Source organism: Homalodisca vitripennis, unplaced genomic scaffold, assembly GCF_021130785.1.
Source record: "Homalodisca vitripennis isolate AUS2020 unplaced genomic scaffold, UT_GWSS_2.1 ScUCBcl_3302;HRSCAF=8757, whole genome shotgun sequence".
NCBI lineage: Eukaryota > Metazoa > Arthropoda > Insecta > Hemiptera > Cicadellidae > Homalodisca > Homalodisca vitripennis.
The window spans coordinates 44,188-62,688 of record NW_025779433.1 but is presented as its reverse complement, the minus strand read 5'-3'; the positions used below and the strand labels follow the sequence as shown (position 1 = coordinate 62,688).

Sequence of the window (18,501 nt, the reverse complement as noted above, 5' to 3'; positions counted from 1 at the left end):
CACATGGGACTGCCCTAAAATGGTTTTACAGCTATTTAAGAGATTGAAAACAAATTTAAGACAAACAGTTCTTAAATGGTCAAACGAAAACTGGAACATCGGCTCCATTACATATTAAAAGAGGAGTGCCCGAATTCTCTGTCTAGGACTCACTACTATATATTTTTATATTTATATCAGAACTGTCTCACCTCATTGATCTCTATAGTTATCCAGTTATTTGTGCTGACAAAGAGTTCTTTCATCCAGCAAAATATCAATATAGTAACTCGAAAGTAACACATTTATTTCAGTCAGCTTGGCCCAGCAATATTGCAAAAATAATAACCTAGTGTTCAATGAAGGTAAAACAAAACAACTGACACTCAGAGGTTATAAGGATGCTGTTTGTGGAGTTCCTGGACTTGAACAAGTGCATTCAACGATACATCTGGGAATCACCTTAGACGAGAAAGTTAGTTGGAATAACTATGTTAATGAGTTAAGCTATCAACTCTGCTATTTTTGCTCTCAAAAGAGTCAAATCCATTAGTAGGCAAAAATGCTGGCTTATCTTGTACTTTTTGAGTCATATATTAAGTATGGTATAGCCTTATGAGGAAACAGTTCTTGTGAAAATCAGAGTCATGGTTTTACAGAAGAAAGCTCTGAGAATCATAGCTAAACTTACAGCGATATGGCAGCTGTAGAGACAGTTACAAGAATCTTGATATACTAACTGTTACATCCCTGTATATACTTTATGTCGTTTCACTTGCCAGCAATTTTGACTTTCCAAAAAAACAAATATTTCCATGGACAGCCTACACGACATGCAGAAGACCTACAGAACTTCCTTGTTTGAAAAGAAACCTTCATGTGCGGGGGCAAAGCTCTTCAATCTACTTTCTATGGAGACACATAATGTTAAGGAGCTGAAGACAATGCTACGAAAATGGCTTGCAGAGATATCAATTAAAACGATGAACGAGTTCCTGACTTACTGCTCAGCTTGAATGACTATCAAACATTGTGCTCACGTTTTTTGTACATTAATTATTCTAATATTTATTGACACCAATTATGTACTTTGTGTTTAAGAATAAAGCCTTTTGATTCTAGATAAAGATTTTTATGAAAGAAAATAAAATTATGCCCCATCGGATAATTACAACGTCCAGAGACTAGTCCAATGATGCAGGGGTAGTATATTTTTACATACTAGCACCCAATGGTTTATTTCACCTCACAATAACGTTGTTCGATATTGAAGATCACAGGATGCTCTCTTCTTCTAACAAGAAAAGGACAAATATGGAGATACAGCTTGGGTTTTACTATGTTGGACTTCACAGACTTACATACGTATAGTATCTGTGTGAGGTGGTATACAATCGCCCTTTACATATAATCAAGATTATGATAGTTTCAAATAATAACAATAATACAAAAATACTTTCAGTAACTTTTATTTCACTGCAATATTGTAAATTAAACTAATTTGGCATACAAATTATCCTATCCTTTGCTAATGATAAATGCTACTTTATCAAAAAGTTTAAAAATATGAAATCTATTAATTTTGTGTTCAGTTACTAACATTGAAACTGATTGTATATGACACTGTTCAATTTCAAGATGTTTTTAGTAAGCATCATTTAAAGTAGAACATGAATATTGCCTGTTTTTACATTCAGTGCAGATAATAAACCTGGTTAAAATTGCTGTTTTTCCAGATATTGGGCAAGGGTGTAAAGAGCACTGCTGTAGAGTGGCCAGATCAGCAAACTTCTCTCACGACCTCATGAAAATTCTAGAAGAACAGCGGTTTATTGGATATCATTATATCGCTGTACAAGACTACTCTCAGCTACTTGCTGTAGTTGTAGGGCTAGAAGAATTCATACAGAAACATACACAGGTAAATAAGTAAAGTGTCACTTAAACTTTTAGGATAAAAAACGGAATATTATATTTCAAACTATTATATAATGTGGATATAAACTCTATTTAAAGGTAGTTTAACTTTCCTACTAGGCATTGACTACAATCTACTAGAAAGTGTTGTATTTGGTTTAAACTATAGATTCAAATATTGTTTACTGCCAATGTATTTTGTCCAATGAATAATTACCTGTTTTCAAAACGTATTTATACATAAATTTATAGTTATGTTATTAACTCCACTTATAGGGTTATCTATATATATATATATATATATATATATATATATATATATATATATATATATATATATATATATATAATGAAAAGTAACTAAAACCCTTTAAAAAATCTTTTTATTGACATACACGTGTTTCGGTTTCCACCATAATCAGTGTACATTAACCTCTGTAAACAGAAAAGTACACAGTAAACTAGAAAAGTTTAAGAGATCTGGATCAATATTGTAACAAGTAGCAAGAAAAAATAACAAAACTCTGCAGTGTTGGTAACACAACTGTCCGGTTTGTTATATGAAAATAAATTACATAACCCATTACTGTTATAATAGTAGTAATTAAATAAAAAATAACAATAATTATTTGTCTTTAATAGAATAAAACACCATTTCCATTTTATTACTAGAACATGCTGCTTTTTAAACTATCGGTTTGCTTTTGACAACAAACATTTTGTTTCTGTTGCTGATTTCAACATCAAAATTGTAAGGTACTCTTTAGAATGTTTCCCACAAGCCTAAAAACATCCATACAAATTATCTGACATATGCTCATCTGTTGGCTGTTAAAAATGTAAACATTTTTGTGGAACACAGAAGTATATGAATATATTATTTTTTAAATGCATTTAAAACACTTAAAATGTAACTTAGTGAAGTTGCATGACTATATCCTCTTATAAAAATTGAATTAATAAAATTTTGTAGAAAGAGCGAATCTATGAAAATTCCTAAATACTGGCCACTCATTAAAAAGTACCATGGCAATGGGTTAAAAATTGTGGTCTGCTCGATGGGGAATGAACCAGAACAAATTTATAACATTTACTGGTAACATTTAATTGTATTAATTTGTCACATTAAATTATTTTCAGAGGGGTATTATAGTTAAATTATTTATTTTCAGGTGAAGATAATAGTCATTGACAGTCTTGCTTTTCCATTTCTTCAACTAAGTGATATGTTGAAACGAACAGTGCTATTATGTAAGATTTTACAAATTTCCAACAGACTGGCTCTCAACTACAACTTATCGGTAAGACAGTTTGTAATTTTTATGTTCAACATTATTTATATTTTGTGTTTAAATGTCATATTTTGATGGTTTATAAGGTTTTATTATGGGCATTTATAAAGTTGTGCCCAAAGGCTCAAGCTCCCTTCCTTCCCCTGAAATTTCGAATGTAAAGTTGCTTCATCTCAGCAGTACAGTCCACCAAGTAGTAGTTCAAAACTGCATCTAAAAATGTTAAATATTGTAGAAAAACATACCATTTTAAACTCACATTCTGCTAAACTACCAATTAACAATACATATTACATTATTCTTAACCCAAGACCGGCTATAGAGCAATACAATTGGTGTTGGTGCAAGACTTTTTACAAATCAACATTTCACAGTGAATTATTGCTCCAAATGCAGGTATGAGAAAGCTAATTGAAAGGAAGAAAATTAATGACTTCATGTGTTAGCCTCCCCTCCCCGACATATACGTTACTGGGTAACATGTATACATACAGATATACCTTGCTGTTAATTTCCTAAAGCTTGACAGGTGTATTTACTGAGAAGTTCAGTAACAGCAAGAACTAAGATAAATTTCAAGGCAGCTAGCTAGCTATCTTCTATTAACATTAGATTATGTGATGAAGTATTACTTTTATAATGTAATGTACTTTGATGGTAAAAAGTCTGATGTTAGAATACAATTTAATAAACAACTTACACAAAAAGAACCTAAAATTAAATTCTAAGTTATAATATACCAGATGTCTTAAACGTACCGCCCCCTCCCCCTATTAACTTTCTTATGAATAGAGATGATTTAATTTAGAGGATGTTTATGTGATTAACTGACGAGGTTTTTTATGTATGAAACATTTTTACTCCTCCCCCAAATGGAGTATTTTGGGATTAAGTCAAAAATTTTAAATATGAACCCCTTAAGTGACACTTCATTTTTAAGGTATTATAAAAAGAAAGATAATAGCACAAACTAGAGGTCTGTTTTTTTTTTTTTTTTTTTTTAAAAAAAAAAGGAGAAGCCAATCTGCTTTTTGCCCTATTCTGCCCGTCTTCATAGACCACTGGCCTGTGCGAGGATCTTATCAAACAGAATAAGGGGGAGAGTTCGATACAGTGCAAGGTCGATGGTACTGATAAAAAGTGCTACGGTCACAGACAGGATTTGAACGTGCGCTATCTCTAAACTCAGACTCAAAGTCCAGCGTCTTAGACCACTCAGCCATCGGCACTCCCAGCATGTTACTCTATCAAATTTGGTGGCCAATTAAAGAATTGTTTTATAAAACCCCCACAGTTTAAGTTACATTTATTGTAAGACAGATAAAACATTCACTCACTAGTTATTTTAAGAACTTAGGAGATAAAAATTATAAAACAAGCTATTACAAGAAACAACAACTATGATTAACATAGCATTTATTAGTTTGTTGTTTTGTCATTCAGTCCAGTTACTGTGTCAAAGTCAAAGTAAATAAATTAAGGAAATAAAATGATGTAACAAACAAGTTTCTGTTTATCTGTATGTGTATACACACATTTCTCACAGTGGAGAGATTGTGTGCACCAATATTGGTCTATTGAAGAGTAAGACCTCAGCCTTCAGAAGTTAGGAGTTTTCATTCTTTCTCTTGTACTGAAAGTAAATTACAAGCACCAAAAGTAGATGGTATTTGACCAAACAGTCTTCTGAGACCTACATATATGTTTTTATTTACTTGATCAGGCAACAAAACGAAGTCAATTACAGCGTAAAAAGTATAATTAATTCGAAAGAGAAGTATCTACATGTGGTAAACCTGAAAAAAGAGCCAGCCCCAATATTGTTTCATCTCTAATCCTCTTGTGTATGTCTACTTCCATTTTGAAAATGATCATAGGACTCATATTACATGCTAGTAAATATTATAAATTTACAAATGTAATAATAATATGCAACATAACTTCTATCACCTAAGACTTTCAGTAAGCTGTAATGTTAAATTTTAGATTCACTTATGTTGACTGAAAATAGCTCTTAATAGCAAAGCTGAATACAGGATCTTAATTGTGTTAGCAACTTTTCAATGTGGTGTGAATCAGAAAACTTACAAAGTAATCATGACACCAATTGTGTATGCCTAAGAAAACATGACTCATAGTTCTTCTTGATAAACATTAACTGTATAAAAATATACAGTAATTTGAGAAATGCTATTGATTTTAATATTATTAACTAGCAGATACCCGCGGCTTCAAATGCAATTTTCTATTCAAAAACAGAGACACCAATTATTCTTTTTAAATGACATTCTAAACACTCCAGAGATAAGTGATAGTCACAGGAAGATATTCTAAACTCCTGATCCATTTTAGATTTAACAGTATTTTGGGACCCTGAAATCGAAGAGTGAAATATTTGTTTTAAGTACCAAAAACAAAATAGCTGACACTTAACATTCACTGTGAAAGTGCTCCTCATATTAGTGCAGTTATTAGTAGGTAAACCCAACAAATTGCTTACTAAATACTCACCACCACAACTTCAACAGCAACTGTACAGTAAGTGTTACAATTATAATATAATACAAATATAAAAGATAAAGCAAGAATACATTGAAAAACTAATACCACAGAGCTGACCTACATTAAGAGGCAGCAATTTCACATGAAACTCATATCCAACTTCAAGAATATACCACTCTGAGAGTAGCAAAAACACAAATCTCTGCATAAATTGCAAATAGCGTAGTTTAATTAAGTGACGTCAAACACATAAGCGACTAAACACGATTATTTTACCACTATCAAGACAACCTCACAGGCGCTACACCATATGTGACAAGGCCGCTGACCCAAATACCGCATCAGCAGTGCTACACCATATGTGACGAGGCCGCTGACCCAGATACCGCGTCAGCAGTGCTTATGCTACGACAACACCTTTTAGCTGACTGCAGTACAACTAACACTGTACTGCTTCTATCTGGCTGACAAGGAATTGATTACCCATAAATCAAACACATTTATTTTCAACTTCTGACTAATTCTGACCACTAGAAGTCTGCCAATTACTTGACAAGGTGTCTCAGTGGTGATGAATTGAGTAGTTGCCACTGAGTACCGTGTCTAGTAATACACTGGTCTACAGTATCTTACATTTTTGACATGGTTATTGACTACCTTAAATCAATCTAAATTTTACAGTGCAATTCCTTATACCTGACCTTTTTTTAATTACTGATACTCTTAAGAATGCCATCAAAATATCCCTGTGGTATATGCTCAATAGGAGTAAAATACTCAGGATTAAAGTGCACTGGTACATGTGAATTGTGGTATCATGCTGGCTGTCAGAATATCAGTGAAAAAACTCTTAAAAAAATGTCCTTCAATAAAATAAATGACTGGAAATGCAACAAATGTAATACAGACTCTTCAAACCTACTTTCTCAAGTGACAGCTGATTCAAATATAAGCTTCCCCTGTAACACAAACATGAACAATGGTTCTGATTCTCCAAACATTTCTATTAAAGAACTTGAACATAGCCTAATTGAGAACAACTTTTTTGAAAACACAGCCAGTGAAGAGGGAAAGCTTGAAATGGCTGCAAAAATAGGCTCTGTACTACTCAACGAGAATAATAACTTGAAAGAACAAAACATCAGACTCAAAGCTGAACTTGCTAGCTGTGAAGAACAGATTGAAGAACTTAATAATGAAAAAGAAAGATACACAGAGAGACTAGAAGCACTACAACGCTGTCTAGACGATATGCAAACTTCACTTGATAGAGAAACCCAACTGCGACGGAAAAACCAAGATACCTTTGATGAGCATGAGTGTAAAATGGTGATTACATTTGTAAGATGAATGAGAAAGACAAAATAATAAAAACCCTGCAAGTTAAATTTGAAAATCAAATCAACATCAATATGTCCAAATCAACCATCAGTACCGCTTCTCAGACCCAAGGCATCGAGAATGATCCCTCATCTGCAACAGCCTCTCCATATCTGCTGCTCCAAATCCTAAACATAAATAAAAAACAAGAAAATATGGAAAATATGATGATAGCATTGTCTTCACAGCTTCAACAGTTGTCTACTAATCAAACAAAACAGCTCAGCAATTTGGATCATTTACCTGTGGAAAGTAAACCTATCTGCACTCAAAATTTAAATTATGACCTGACTAACCCCGGGACAAATGAATCACTGACTTCGACCCCAGGAGCCAGACAAACCTGCAGACAAAAACTGAACGAAAGTACATTGACTAACGCCTATCCAACATCAACCCCAGGAGCCAGACAAACCTGCCGTCAAAAACTGAACAGAAGCACGATGACCAAAGACTACCCAACATCAACCCCAGGAGCCAGACAAACCTGCGGTCAAAAACTGAGCGAGTTGAAAAAACCTTCTACTAACAATAAAAGAAACAACGTTTTCAGTGTTTCCTTACAGGTAGCAAGATTTACAGCTAATAAGGACAGGCAAGGGGGTGTGAATCCAAAAATAAAAGTGCTGGCAAAGAAACCGCCAATAACTGCAAAAGTCCGCAGTCACAATGAAGCTCTAGAAGAATTCTTCGTAAAGCACATAGAATTCTACAAAAAAATCAATGAGAGCTATAAAAGTAGTGCTATTGAATTAGAATTGCTGCCAGAGCACTCTGAACCTAACCCTTCAGATGAACCTTGCACACAGATGGCAACCTCCTCAACAGGTCCTTTTTTAGAGGACAGCCACCTGAAAAAGGCCAAAGAATAACAATTAACACTCAAAGGCCTGGTTTGGATGGAGAAAACATATTGTCGATTTTCCATCAAAATGTCGACCGCATCAGTAACAAGGTGGAGAGATTAAACCATTTATTATCCTCTCTCAAGCCAGATTTGGTAGTTGTCACAGAACACGGACAACATGCAAATAACATCATAAATACGCAATTAAATGGTTATACTCTGGTCTCCGCATTTGGAAGAGTGCATAACATTAAAGGAGGGGTAGCAATTTACAAAAGTAACAAAGTAGAGAATGAAACTACAAGTTTGGAAATGGAACATCTCAGTATACCCCTAGTCTGTGAAGTAACAGTTGCCTCTATCAAACTTTCTGGAAAAGAACAACTTTATATGATAGGTGTATATCGGCCTCCTAATAATCTGATTGACATCACAGCAGAAGCTATCGAGGTCCTTCATAAAGTTCTGGATAACATTCCGACTCACAGCAGAATTATTTTGATTGGGGATATAAATATTGACATTTTAAGACCTACTAGGGAAACTATTATGTTTGATGAATTTCTTTTGTCCCATAACATGACACGACTCCAACTTTCGGCGACCAGAGTATTTCAAGGTCATTAGTCCTCCATAGATGCTATCTGCACAAATGCTGAAATTGATGAATCTCAAGTGAAAATTCTCCATACTGGTATAAGTGACCATTTCGGACAACTTTGTTATCTGCCTCTGTCTGTTGAATCAAAAAAAACCACTACCTCCTCTCATCGACATGTAAGTCCAGAGAACTTAACAAATCTCAAACGATATTTGGCTGAGGAATCTTGGACTAATGTACTTCAACAAGATAGTGTGGAAGAGGCCTACAGACAATATTTGAAGACAATAACATACTTTTTAGATCTCACTTGTCCAATCAAGAAATTCAGAGTTGTGGCAAAACCAAAAGCTCGACCATGCTATGACGAAGAAGCTCTCCGCTTAAAGAAAGATTTTCTTAAAGCAAATGAGAGATATTGTCTTTCTGGCAGCCAAGAGGATAAACAAACTTCTACGCAGCTAAAGAAGGCTTACGACTTAAAACTAAGGACCTTAAGACAAGAGGCTAGTGCTGCTCATATTGACAACGTTGCTAACAAAAATAAGGCTGTTTGGGAGATCATAAACAGCGAGAGAAATCATCAGCACAAGGACACAATTTCTGGATTTGACTTCATAGTTAAAAACGGAGACAAAATTGACGACCCTATAGATATAGCCAACCATTTTAACAACTATTTCTCAACTATTGCTGATGAAACTCTCAAACAGAACCTGTGCATCAACCCAACAATGCAATTTGTTCAGAACCCATCTGTTGGAATGCCACTGACCTCTATGGAACCCACATCAATTGAAGAAATAAGTAAAGTAATAGACTCACTAAAAACAAAATCCTCTTTTGGCTTAAATGAAATATCCTCAAAAATTCTAAAATTTTGTAAAAATGAAGTAGCGGTACCGATTTTTCATATCACACAACTGTCTCTTCTGCATGGTACTTTCCCCTCAAGTATGAAAATTTCCAAAGTTATCCCTCTTCACAAAAAATCCAGTAAACACCACATAGAAAATTTTAGGCCAATATCTTTAATTCCAACTGAATCCAAAATTATTGAGAAAATTGTACTCTCTAGACTTTTCAAGCATCTTCAACTGAACAACCTTTTGACAGAGGAACAGCATGGTTTTATTAAGGGACGATCCACCATGACTGCAATAGTAGATCTGTTGGAGCACATTGTGGACAATATCGAGGCTGGAAATAATGTAGTGGGAGTGCAACTTGACTTGAGTAAGGTATTTGATTGTCTAAGCCATGACTTGATTATAAGAAAACTTTTTCATCTAGGAATCCAAGGAACAGCACTTTCATGGTTCTCAGCATACCTTGAAGGAAGACGCCAGGTTGTAGAAGTGACTCAGACCATAAAAAGAATTACTACAATTTCTAGATCTGAGGTCCTGTCAATGGACCGTGGTGTACCGCAAGGATCTGTGTTGGGGCCTGTACTTTTTATATTATTTACTAATGATTTTCCTAACGTTTTACATTCATACAGTAATTTAGTCATGTATGCTGACGATTCTATGCTATTAACTGCCAATAGCTCAGTGGAAAATCTAGAAATAAATTCATACATTGCTGTTAACATTGCTATGGACTATTGTAGAAACAATGACCTGGTTTTCAATGAATCAAAGACGAAACAAATTTCATTTGGGAACAAGAAGGATGACATTTCAGATCTACCAAATCTTCAATCTGTCAGCTCAACTAATTATCTTGGAATCATTGTTGATGACAAACTCTCATGGCTAAATCATATTAATAACTTATGCCTTAAACTTAGCTCAGCAATCTATGCCATAAAAAGGACGAAAGCTATAAGCACGACAAAAGCCACAATAACAGCCTATCATGCTCTGTTTGAAAGCCATATGAGATATGGCTTAGCGGTTTGGGGTGGTTCAACTGAAAGAAATCTCCAACGAATCCTCATTCTTCAAAAAAAGGCTCTAAGAATCATGGCCGGCTTGGGATGTAGAGAGAGCTGTAGAGGGGTATTCAAAGAGTGGAGGTTATCAACAGTAGTCAGCCTTTATATTGTAGAATGTATTGTGATAGCTACAACTCATAATGTCCAACAGCACCAAGACATTCACTCTTACAATACTAGGCATGCCAATAACTTTACTTTGCCAATCCACAAGTTAACTCTCTCTGAAACAAAACCAACCTATGCTGGGGCAAAATTCTTCAATAATCTCCCTGATGAGCTGAAGAAAATGGAAGGAGGGAAGTTGAAGAAAAGCCTGCACTCCTGGTTCCAAGAGAGACCCTTTTACTCAGTAAAAGAATTCTTGAATTGGAGAGCCGACTCGCAGAGAATGTGAAGAAGACCTAGGCAGCTAATGACAACAAACCTGGGAAAAATTTTTTAAGATAATATGTATTTGATGCCACTTCCTTCTTGATGAATGTGAAAATAAAGAATTGTCTTGTCTTGTCTTGTCTTACCAGTGAAATAACTCGAATTTCCGAACACTCCATGATATTTTATTGAATAGTTCCAGCAATTTTAGAAATAATTGTACTATTGTAGGCCAGAACGGATGAAGCTTAATGTCAAAGTCCTTACTTTTTCAGATTAACGCAATTACAATGTTATAAATTACGGGAGTCTATACAGTTTAGAAATCGGAGTAGGCATATTATGTCAGTGTTCATGGTTAACAGCTTAAGATGTTAAGAAAAATTGCTAATGGCTATTATTTTAGACTTTGCACTTGAACAAGCACATCGGGTTCAATTAAATTAAATTTCTAACATCTATGTTTATTTTGCCTTTTCCCCCCTCCAAAAAAAACAGATAAATATATATATATAGGTATATATATATATATATATATATAAATATTTTGAAAAATATTTAACCGACCCGGGACTTTTTGGACACCCTGTATATATTATATACACACAGGTTTGAGAAGCCTATTTCTGTTAAAAGACAACTAAGTCTTTCTGTTCATTTTTAAACCTATAATTAATAGTAAAAGTAGATAGTAACTTTGTCTTTAATATTTGCATTATGGTGCTGACCAAGACATAATTTTCTTATCTGAATAAACTCATTTTTACAGCAATTCCAGAACAAATTTAACCCTATGCACTCGAAAGCAATATGTATAGTTTGTCCTCGGTGCTCGAATGGCCAGCTGTACTGCCCGCTGACATTTCCGCCTCAGCTTGGTTTTAATTTTGTACGGTATGTCCTGGCTGCTCGAATGGCCACCTGTACTGGCCAGTACAGAATACGACCATTGCTCGTAAGGCCAGTACTACTGGACACTACGTAAACACTTTATTATTATTATTTTAATTTATACTTATATGTCCGGCGAGTGCTGTAACCTATCGAGGAACTCTTAAACTAAATTTGACATCTGCTGACAATGGTTTCCCGCCAATTACATTTCTGCGTAGAAGATTCAGACAACTGATGTTTCGAAGGTCAGTCACCCTCGCCCATTACTACTTGTTCATTTGACTTGTGTTTCGTACTGTTTGATGTTATTTAGCTGTGAATTTTTATTAATTTGTAAATAATAATAGTTGAATATCTTTATAACACATCTTTCATAATAAAATGGCAGCTGTGCAATTGATTATTTTGTAAATATTTGTAAATAGTTAGTGTTTACATTTGGAACAGTTCTTTTGTAGCAGGATTTGTGAACAATACAATTTGTTAAGTTTATTATTTTGTAAATATTGTATATTTTTAGTACATTTTTTTAATAAATGAACAATGGATGACTGTTTACGTTCTGATGAAGTTAGAAATATATTGGCCGATGAAAGTGACATTGATGAAGACAGTGGTTCTGAACACAATAGTGATTTGGATTCCAATTTCAATGAACAATTTGAAGATGAACTCCGTGAAGAATTGGGTGAAGACGCCGATTATCGTATACTGGAACAAAACATAAATGATGAAGAGGATATTCAAAATATAACAAATGAACACAATGTGGGAGAGGACAGTGGTGAGTTGTCAGTACGTGATACAGATAGCAGTGAAGACGAAGTGAGTCCAGACGGATGGCAAAAATGGAAAAAAACCTTCTAAATTTAGAAGGTTTAACTGGGCAGGTAACAGTGGCTATAAACCTCCACTAACACACACACCAAAGACTCCCCTAGATTTTTTTCAGCTGTTTTTTAATGATACTTTGTTATCAGAAATCGTCAATGAGACTAACCGTTACGCTGGTGAAAAAATTCAGATGAAAACACCACTTCAAAAAAGGTCAATGTGGCGGTCCTGGCATGACATGTCATTATCAGAATTAAAAGCTTTCTTGGGTGTAGTTCTTAACATGGGGATGAACGAGAAACCAGAACTGGATGATTATTTTTCTACTGAATGGGTAGATTACCAGCCGTTCTTTAAGGACGTATTCAGCAAAGAGAGATTCCTACAATTATTTTGGAATCTTCATGTCAGTCCACACCCCTCTGGACCTGTACGTGGTAGGCTAACACGCTCAGGTAAGATATGAAATGTGGTGGCATACATGGATAAGAATTTTAGAGAATTCTATGTACCAGAGAATAAAGTGAGTGTTGATGAGAGCACCGTCGGATACAAAGGTAGAGTTGTCTTTAAGGTGTACAATAAGGACAAACCAATAAAATGGGGTATTAAAATATTTGTTCTTTCCGAATCAAGCACAGGCTATATATGTGCAATGGAGCCATATTTTGGCAAATGTACCACTGATAGAATGCCACGGCAAGACTTGGGCGTTACCAGCCGTATAGTTATCCATCTGGTTGACAAACTAAAACAGACTTATAGGAACATAGAAGGACTTCATGTCTTTACTGATAGGTATTACACGAACCTAGATCTTGCTCAAGTACTTTTTGAAATGAAAATTCATATCACAGGAACTGTTATGATGAACCGAAAAGGCCTACCAGCGCAAATAAGGCGTCAACAGAAGAACAAAGCAGGCAAAATCAAACTAAAAAAAGGTGACATTATTTGTTATAGAAAAGAAGACAAGTTTGCAGTGCTCCTGTGGCAAGACACAAAGTTGGTAGCTATGTTGAGTACCCTGTATGATAACTCAACCCAAACAGTTCACCGCACAAAGAAAAATGGTCAAGAAGAAGACGTTGAAAAACCGACTGTAGTTTGTAAATATAACCAATCAATGGGCGGGGTAGATCTTGCAGATCAATACATCTCTAGTTATTGTTTTACAAGGAAATCCATTAAGTGGTGGAGGAAGATTTTCTTCTGGCTTCTTGAAACGGCAGTTGTAAACGCCTTTATACTTTACAATCTGAACCAAGGACAAATTAAGATACGGCAAAGAAAATTCAGAAAAATTTTGATTAAACAATTAGTGGGAGACGTAAGAAATTCAAGAAAAAGAGGAAGGCCTTCCACTTCAGATGAAGAAGAAAGACTAAACGGAAAATTGCACATCCCCTATCCACTTGATGGTGGCAAGACTAAGGACTGCGTAGTTTGTAGTGATAGGAAACCTGGCAAGGACAGAAAACGCAGCAAATTGTACTGCAAAACATGTCCTAACAACCCAGGACTTCACATGGGATTGTTTTGAAAAATTCCACTCCGCCAAAAAGTTCAAAGACTAAAAACGTTGGAAAATGTTTTACAACTGTGTCATATGTAAATATCAAATTGTAATTTCAGCAATTTATTTTAATTATTGAATTTAAAAATGTATGTATAAAAATAACATTAACAAACAGTTTGTTTATCTTAGAATAAGTTAGTTTCATTAAAGTTGTTCTTTAATTATCTATAAATGGTGTTTACGTCATTTTTAAATACCTATGTTTCTAATACAAAGGTCATTTGAAAAGAATTACGAGCTGGCTGGGAAAGTATACAAACATGGCGACTAGCTAGCAGTGGAACTAGCGCGGCCATTCGAGCGGCGATGACAAGCAATGACGAAACTAATAACGGGCTGTCTGAAGACGTTGCATGGCCAGTACTACTGACCATTCGAGCGCAAGGGGTTAAGAAGTTTCAATTCTATCAAGCTTACTCTTTGCTTTTAAGATTATAAATGTAAACAATTTATAATAATAGTTAAATTAATTAAACATATGGTTGTGCTGTCATAAAACAATGTTACACAGAACAGTTAATTATATTTATCAGGCTCTTTCAAATGATTACATTTTTTGCTATAATGCATTTCTTATGGGATTTTTACATCTTTAGAGACTACTGGAAAGTAGCCTGGAGGGATTTTCAAAAAAGGAATAGCCTATATGTTAACCATGGACCCTAATTATGTACATGTCACATTTCAGTTCAATTGGTCCAATAGTTTTTATATTATTGAGTAAAACACACAGAGACAGACACCATTGGACTTATATAATACTATAGATATATTTTCTACATGAAATGCATGTTAAAATACATCATTCTTCTTAAAGATTTTGAACCTAATTTCCCAAATTAAAGCAGAATACAAAGTACTAATATTACAGCTAGTACCTGGTGTGAATATCAAATATAGCTCCAGTTCACCTGCCTCTTACTGCAGCAACTGGAAACAAGACACAGGCTTGACTCCTGGTGTCTGTTGTCATGTTTGTCTGAAGAAATGTAAAACAAGTTGTTGAGAAAGAAGATCAAAACAAACTCTTTACATTGTTTCGACATCAGAGACACCCAGACTACAATATATAAAAATATATTCTAATATAGGTAAATAGGTATTCTCATTGTCTTATCAGAAACAATTCAAATACTTTTTCACCTAGATTAAACAATATTTGTATATTTTGTAGTCTCTCAAATCAAAATGATGTAAAGAGTTTGTTGTGATCTTCTTTGTCGCAGACTTATTTTAGGATTTCATTAGACAAATGTGAATCCAGATTCCAGTCACTGGTTGAGTTAAATTCAACATTTACGTTGAATTGACTCGTCCCACCTTAGCTATTCTATGTGTAGTATCTGGTCCTTAAAGGGTTAGTAGGATTTGCTACTGAAAATGGCCCAAAACAACAATTAAAAATTCCATGTTTTTGTTCTTTAGGTCCTAATACATAAGAAAAATGCAATAGAAATTAATTTTTCAATTTTTGAATGTACAAAAAATACTGTTTTCTACAATGCTTCAAGTGGTCAAAATAAGCAAAATTGCTGTTTTGTCATACATAAATTTGGTTTGCATTTTAATTTTCAATGGTTACAAATGGTTTTCTTCATGGCAGTTTTTATACTATACAATACATTCACCTACCATTATACACTATTTGTAAAACAAAGCCAAGAAACTAAGACAAGATTTGGAGTCAGCTGATTTGGCTGACAGATCTTACCTACAATTTTTGTTATCCTACTGTTGGTCTTTATATTGATCCTTTTGTATTAGTTGTTGTTAAATTCTTGTATTTAATTTGCTTTTAAATACCTGTTTTTCTAAATGGGTAGAGTAAAGAAAAGTAAAAAGAATATTGTACTTCGAAACTGGAGGGGAACATTAGTAAATGTTACAAAAGCATCAACAAACCTGTCCAGTAGGTTAATAAGCATGTGTAATAACTAGGTTATATTTACTGTAATAGTTACTAAACTAGGACACACTGTATATAATGTATCGTGGCTTCGCCCGCAATTTCTATGCAACATTCCATGAATTTGTTTGAATAGCTCCCACGATTTCAGAAACTAAGAGTTCATAGTTTTCTTAGTGAAAGCACTTGTGATGTAATATTATAGGGTCCTATGATATTTTAAAAGTGGAATTAGTCATATTATGTCGTGCATCAGGTACCCATTTTACATTGTTCATGATTAAGAGAACCAGAAGTTGAGCAACAGTGTGAGTAATTCTTATTTCTGGTTTTGCATTTCTAGTTCAAATTAATTATATTTCCAACACAAAATTGGAGTTTGCTATTTTGCCCTGAGAAACAATATAAATAGAAACAAAATAAATTACAACTATATGTAATTTTGTAATGAGGTTGGATCGAAATTGTAGTTTTCTAAATTGTATGGATATAGATATTGTTATTTAAAATTAACATCAATAATACTAACACATTTTAATACTTACATTATGACAGTTGCCATCTCCATATGTAAAGATAATACAATACTGTAGTTCTTGCTTCCCAATCCATGTTCGCTATGATACTATTTCCTTGGTTCAGTCTAAGAATTAAATCAGTATTTACCTAATCAGTATCGTATATCTCATCACTGAGAAACGGATGCGATGATTTTCATCATCTCAACGATTTTCTGTCATAAAAATTGCATTTAGTGTCACACATATTGCTTTATGACCCAGAATAAAAGAAATTGATTTGCCTTGTTACCAAAATGTTGAAATAGGAAGTGTTGTTACTTTTGTTATGCTTCACTCTATAAATTTAAACAAATTGAAAATATTGGTTAAAATATTTAAACATACAGTCGTACTGTCAATACAATGTTTACACATAATAGCCGAATACATTTAACTAGCTCTTTGAGTTCACATTTTTAACTCAAATATAATTTTTTAACATTCTATCCCTTATAATTTTTTAGTTATTAATTTTCAAAACTCAATAAATTATACATGTTTTTATGCATGATTTTACGAGTACACCATAACAATTTCAGATAGGAACCTTGATGATGATGTCAGGATATATGTTAAAAATACATTAGTGGTGTCAAAGGGTTTTCAGCATTATTGGTATCCTATAGCATTCTGTAGAGTCTGCTTTTTAAAACACAATTTAAGTGGGTAATTTGTGTTAACTCCACTTTTTTTTTTTGTTTGAAAAACAAAAAATAATAACCTATTTTTTAAACAATAATAAATATAAATTAAATTAATATAATATATTTCTAAATTTAATGTATTACAATTAATTTGGTTTCTTCTAAAATCAGTTCTAATTATCGGCACCATAATGGCTTGTGTGAACGCACAGGCTTACTTGCCCATGTAAAGCCTAATTTCCCTACAGGAACTGTATCCAGTACATTTATATAGTTTGTCATTTTATTTTTTGAATATGATATAATTAATACCTTCTTATGATAATATAAAGTTTATGTAAGATAGGTACATATGTATTTTAATTTGTGTTATTGGAAAATAAATAAATATTAATTAATTTGTTGTTTTTAATAGTTAACTACAGTTTGTAAATAAAAAAAAGTTATTTAAATTTAATTTCAAATAATTTAAGTCATGTAATTTTAATGATTTTATAAATGTTGGTCCTTAATATACTTACAACAATATTGACTGTGATGTGTGAGCAATTAATTGTAGATTGATTGATTTTGCTTATACAGTTGACCTACTAATATTGATTCTTGAACAGACATGTCCTTTCATGTGTCAACAATGTTGTATAAGCTGTTGTAAATAGGGAAAAATCAAGTCCATCATAACTTAATATTACTATAATCCATTTAAACATTCAGGTCATGACTACCACAAAAACTTTAAGGACTGTGAATGAAAATATTTTAAAAAGTCATAAAAGAATAGTTGCAGGTAATAAAATATGTTATATTTGTTGCAAATTAGTTTTGCAGTTATCATTTTACACTAACCAGAAAATGAACCCAAGGAAACGAACGCAAGAGAAATATTACTATCAACTCCTGAAAAAGAAAAAGCAATTGAAAGTTTGAATGAAATTCTGTGTTTGATTGATGAAAAAAGGAAAGATTGAACAAAAATAAATTTTAAAAAGTTAGAAGAGCATTTAGAACTAAAGTACTTGGTTTAATCCTCGACAGTCCAGTCATAACCAACTATGACAGTGAGATTATTATTCAATTGAAAGAAAAATTTAATACTACAAGAGATCAATTTTTAAATGTAAATTTTGACAACACTTCCTAAAAACTGGATCTTGAAACAAATTGAGAATGAATCTGCAGTAAGTAATTTTATCGCAAAACAGCAAAAAGTCTTGTTAAAGAAAAAGTTGTAATGTCTTCCCCATATCCG

At 33.5% G+C, this 18,501-nt stretch overlaps 1 protein-coding gene across 1 annotated transcript in view; it reads left to right on the top strand.

The window, feature by feature from the left end:
* The first annotated feature begins 1,720 nt into the window (after positions 1 to 1,720).
* Positions 1,721 to 18,501, top strand: part of LOC124372466 (DNA repair protein RAD51 homolog 3-like) — a 32,494-nt gene continuing 15,713 nt past the window's right edge. The window contains exons 1-2 of the mRNA XM_046830867.1: positions 1,721 to 1,900; positions 3,069 to 3,197. Of these exons, the coding sequence (XP_046686823.1) occupies positions 1,784 to 1,900; positions 3,069 to 3,197 (246 nt within the window). The 5' untranslated portion in view covers positions 1,721 to 1,783. The remainder of the gene's footprint in view (positions 1,901 to 3,068; positions 3,198 to 18,501) is intronic.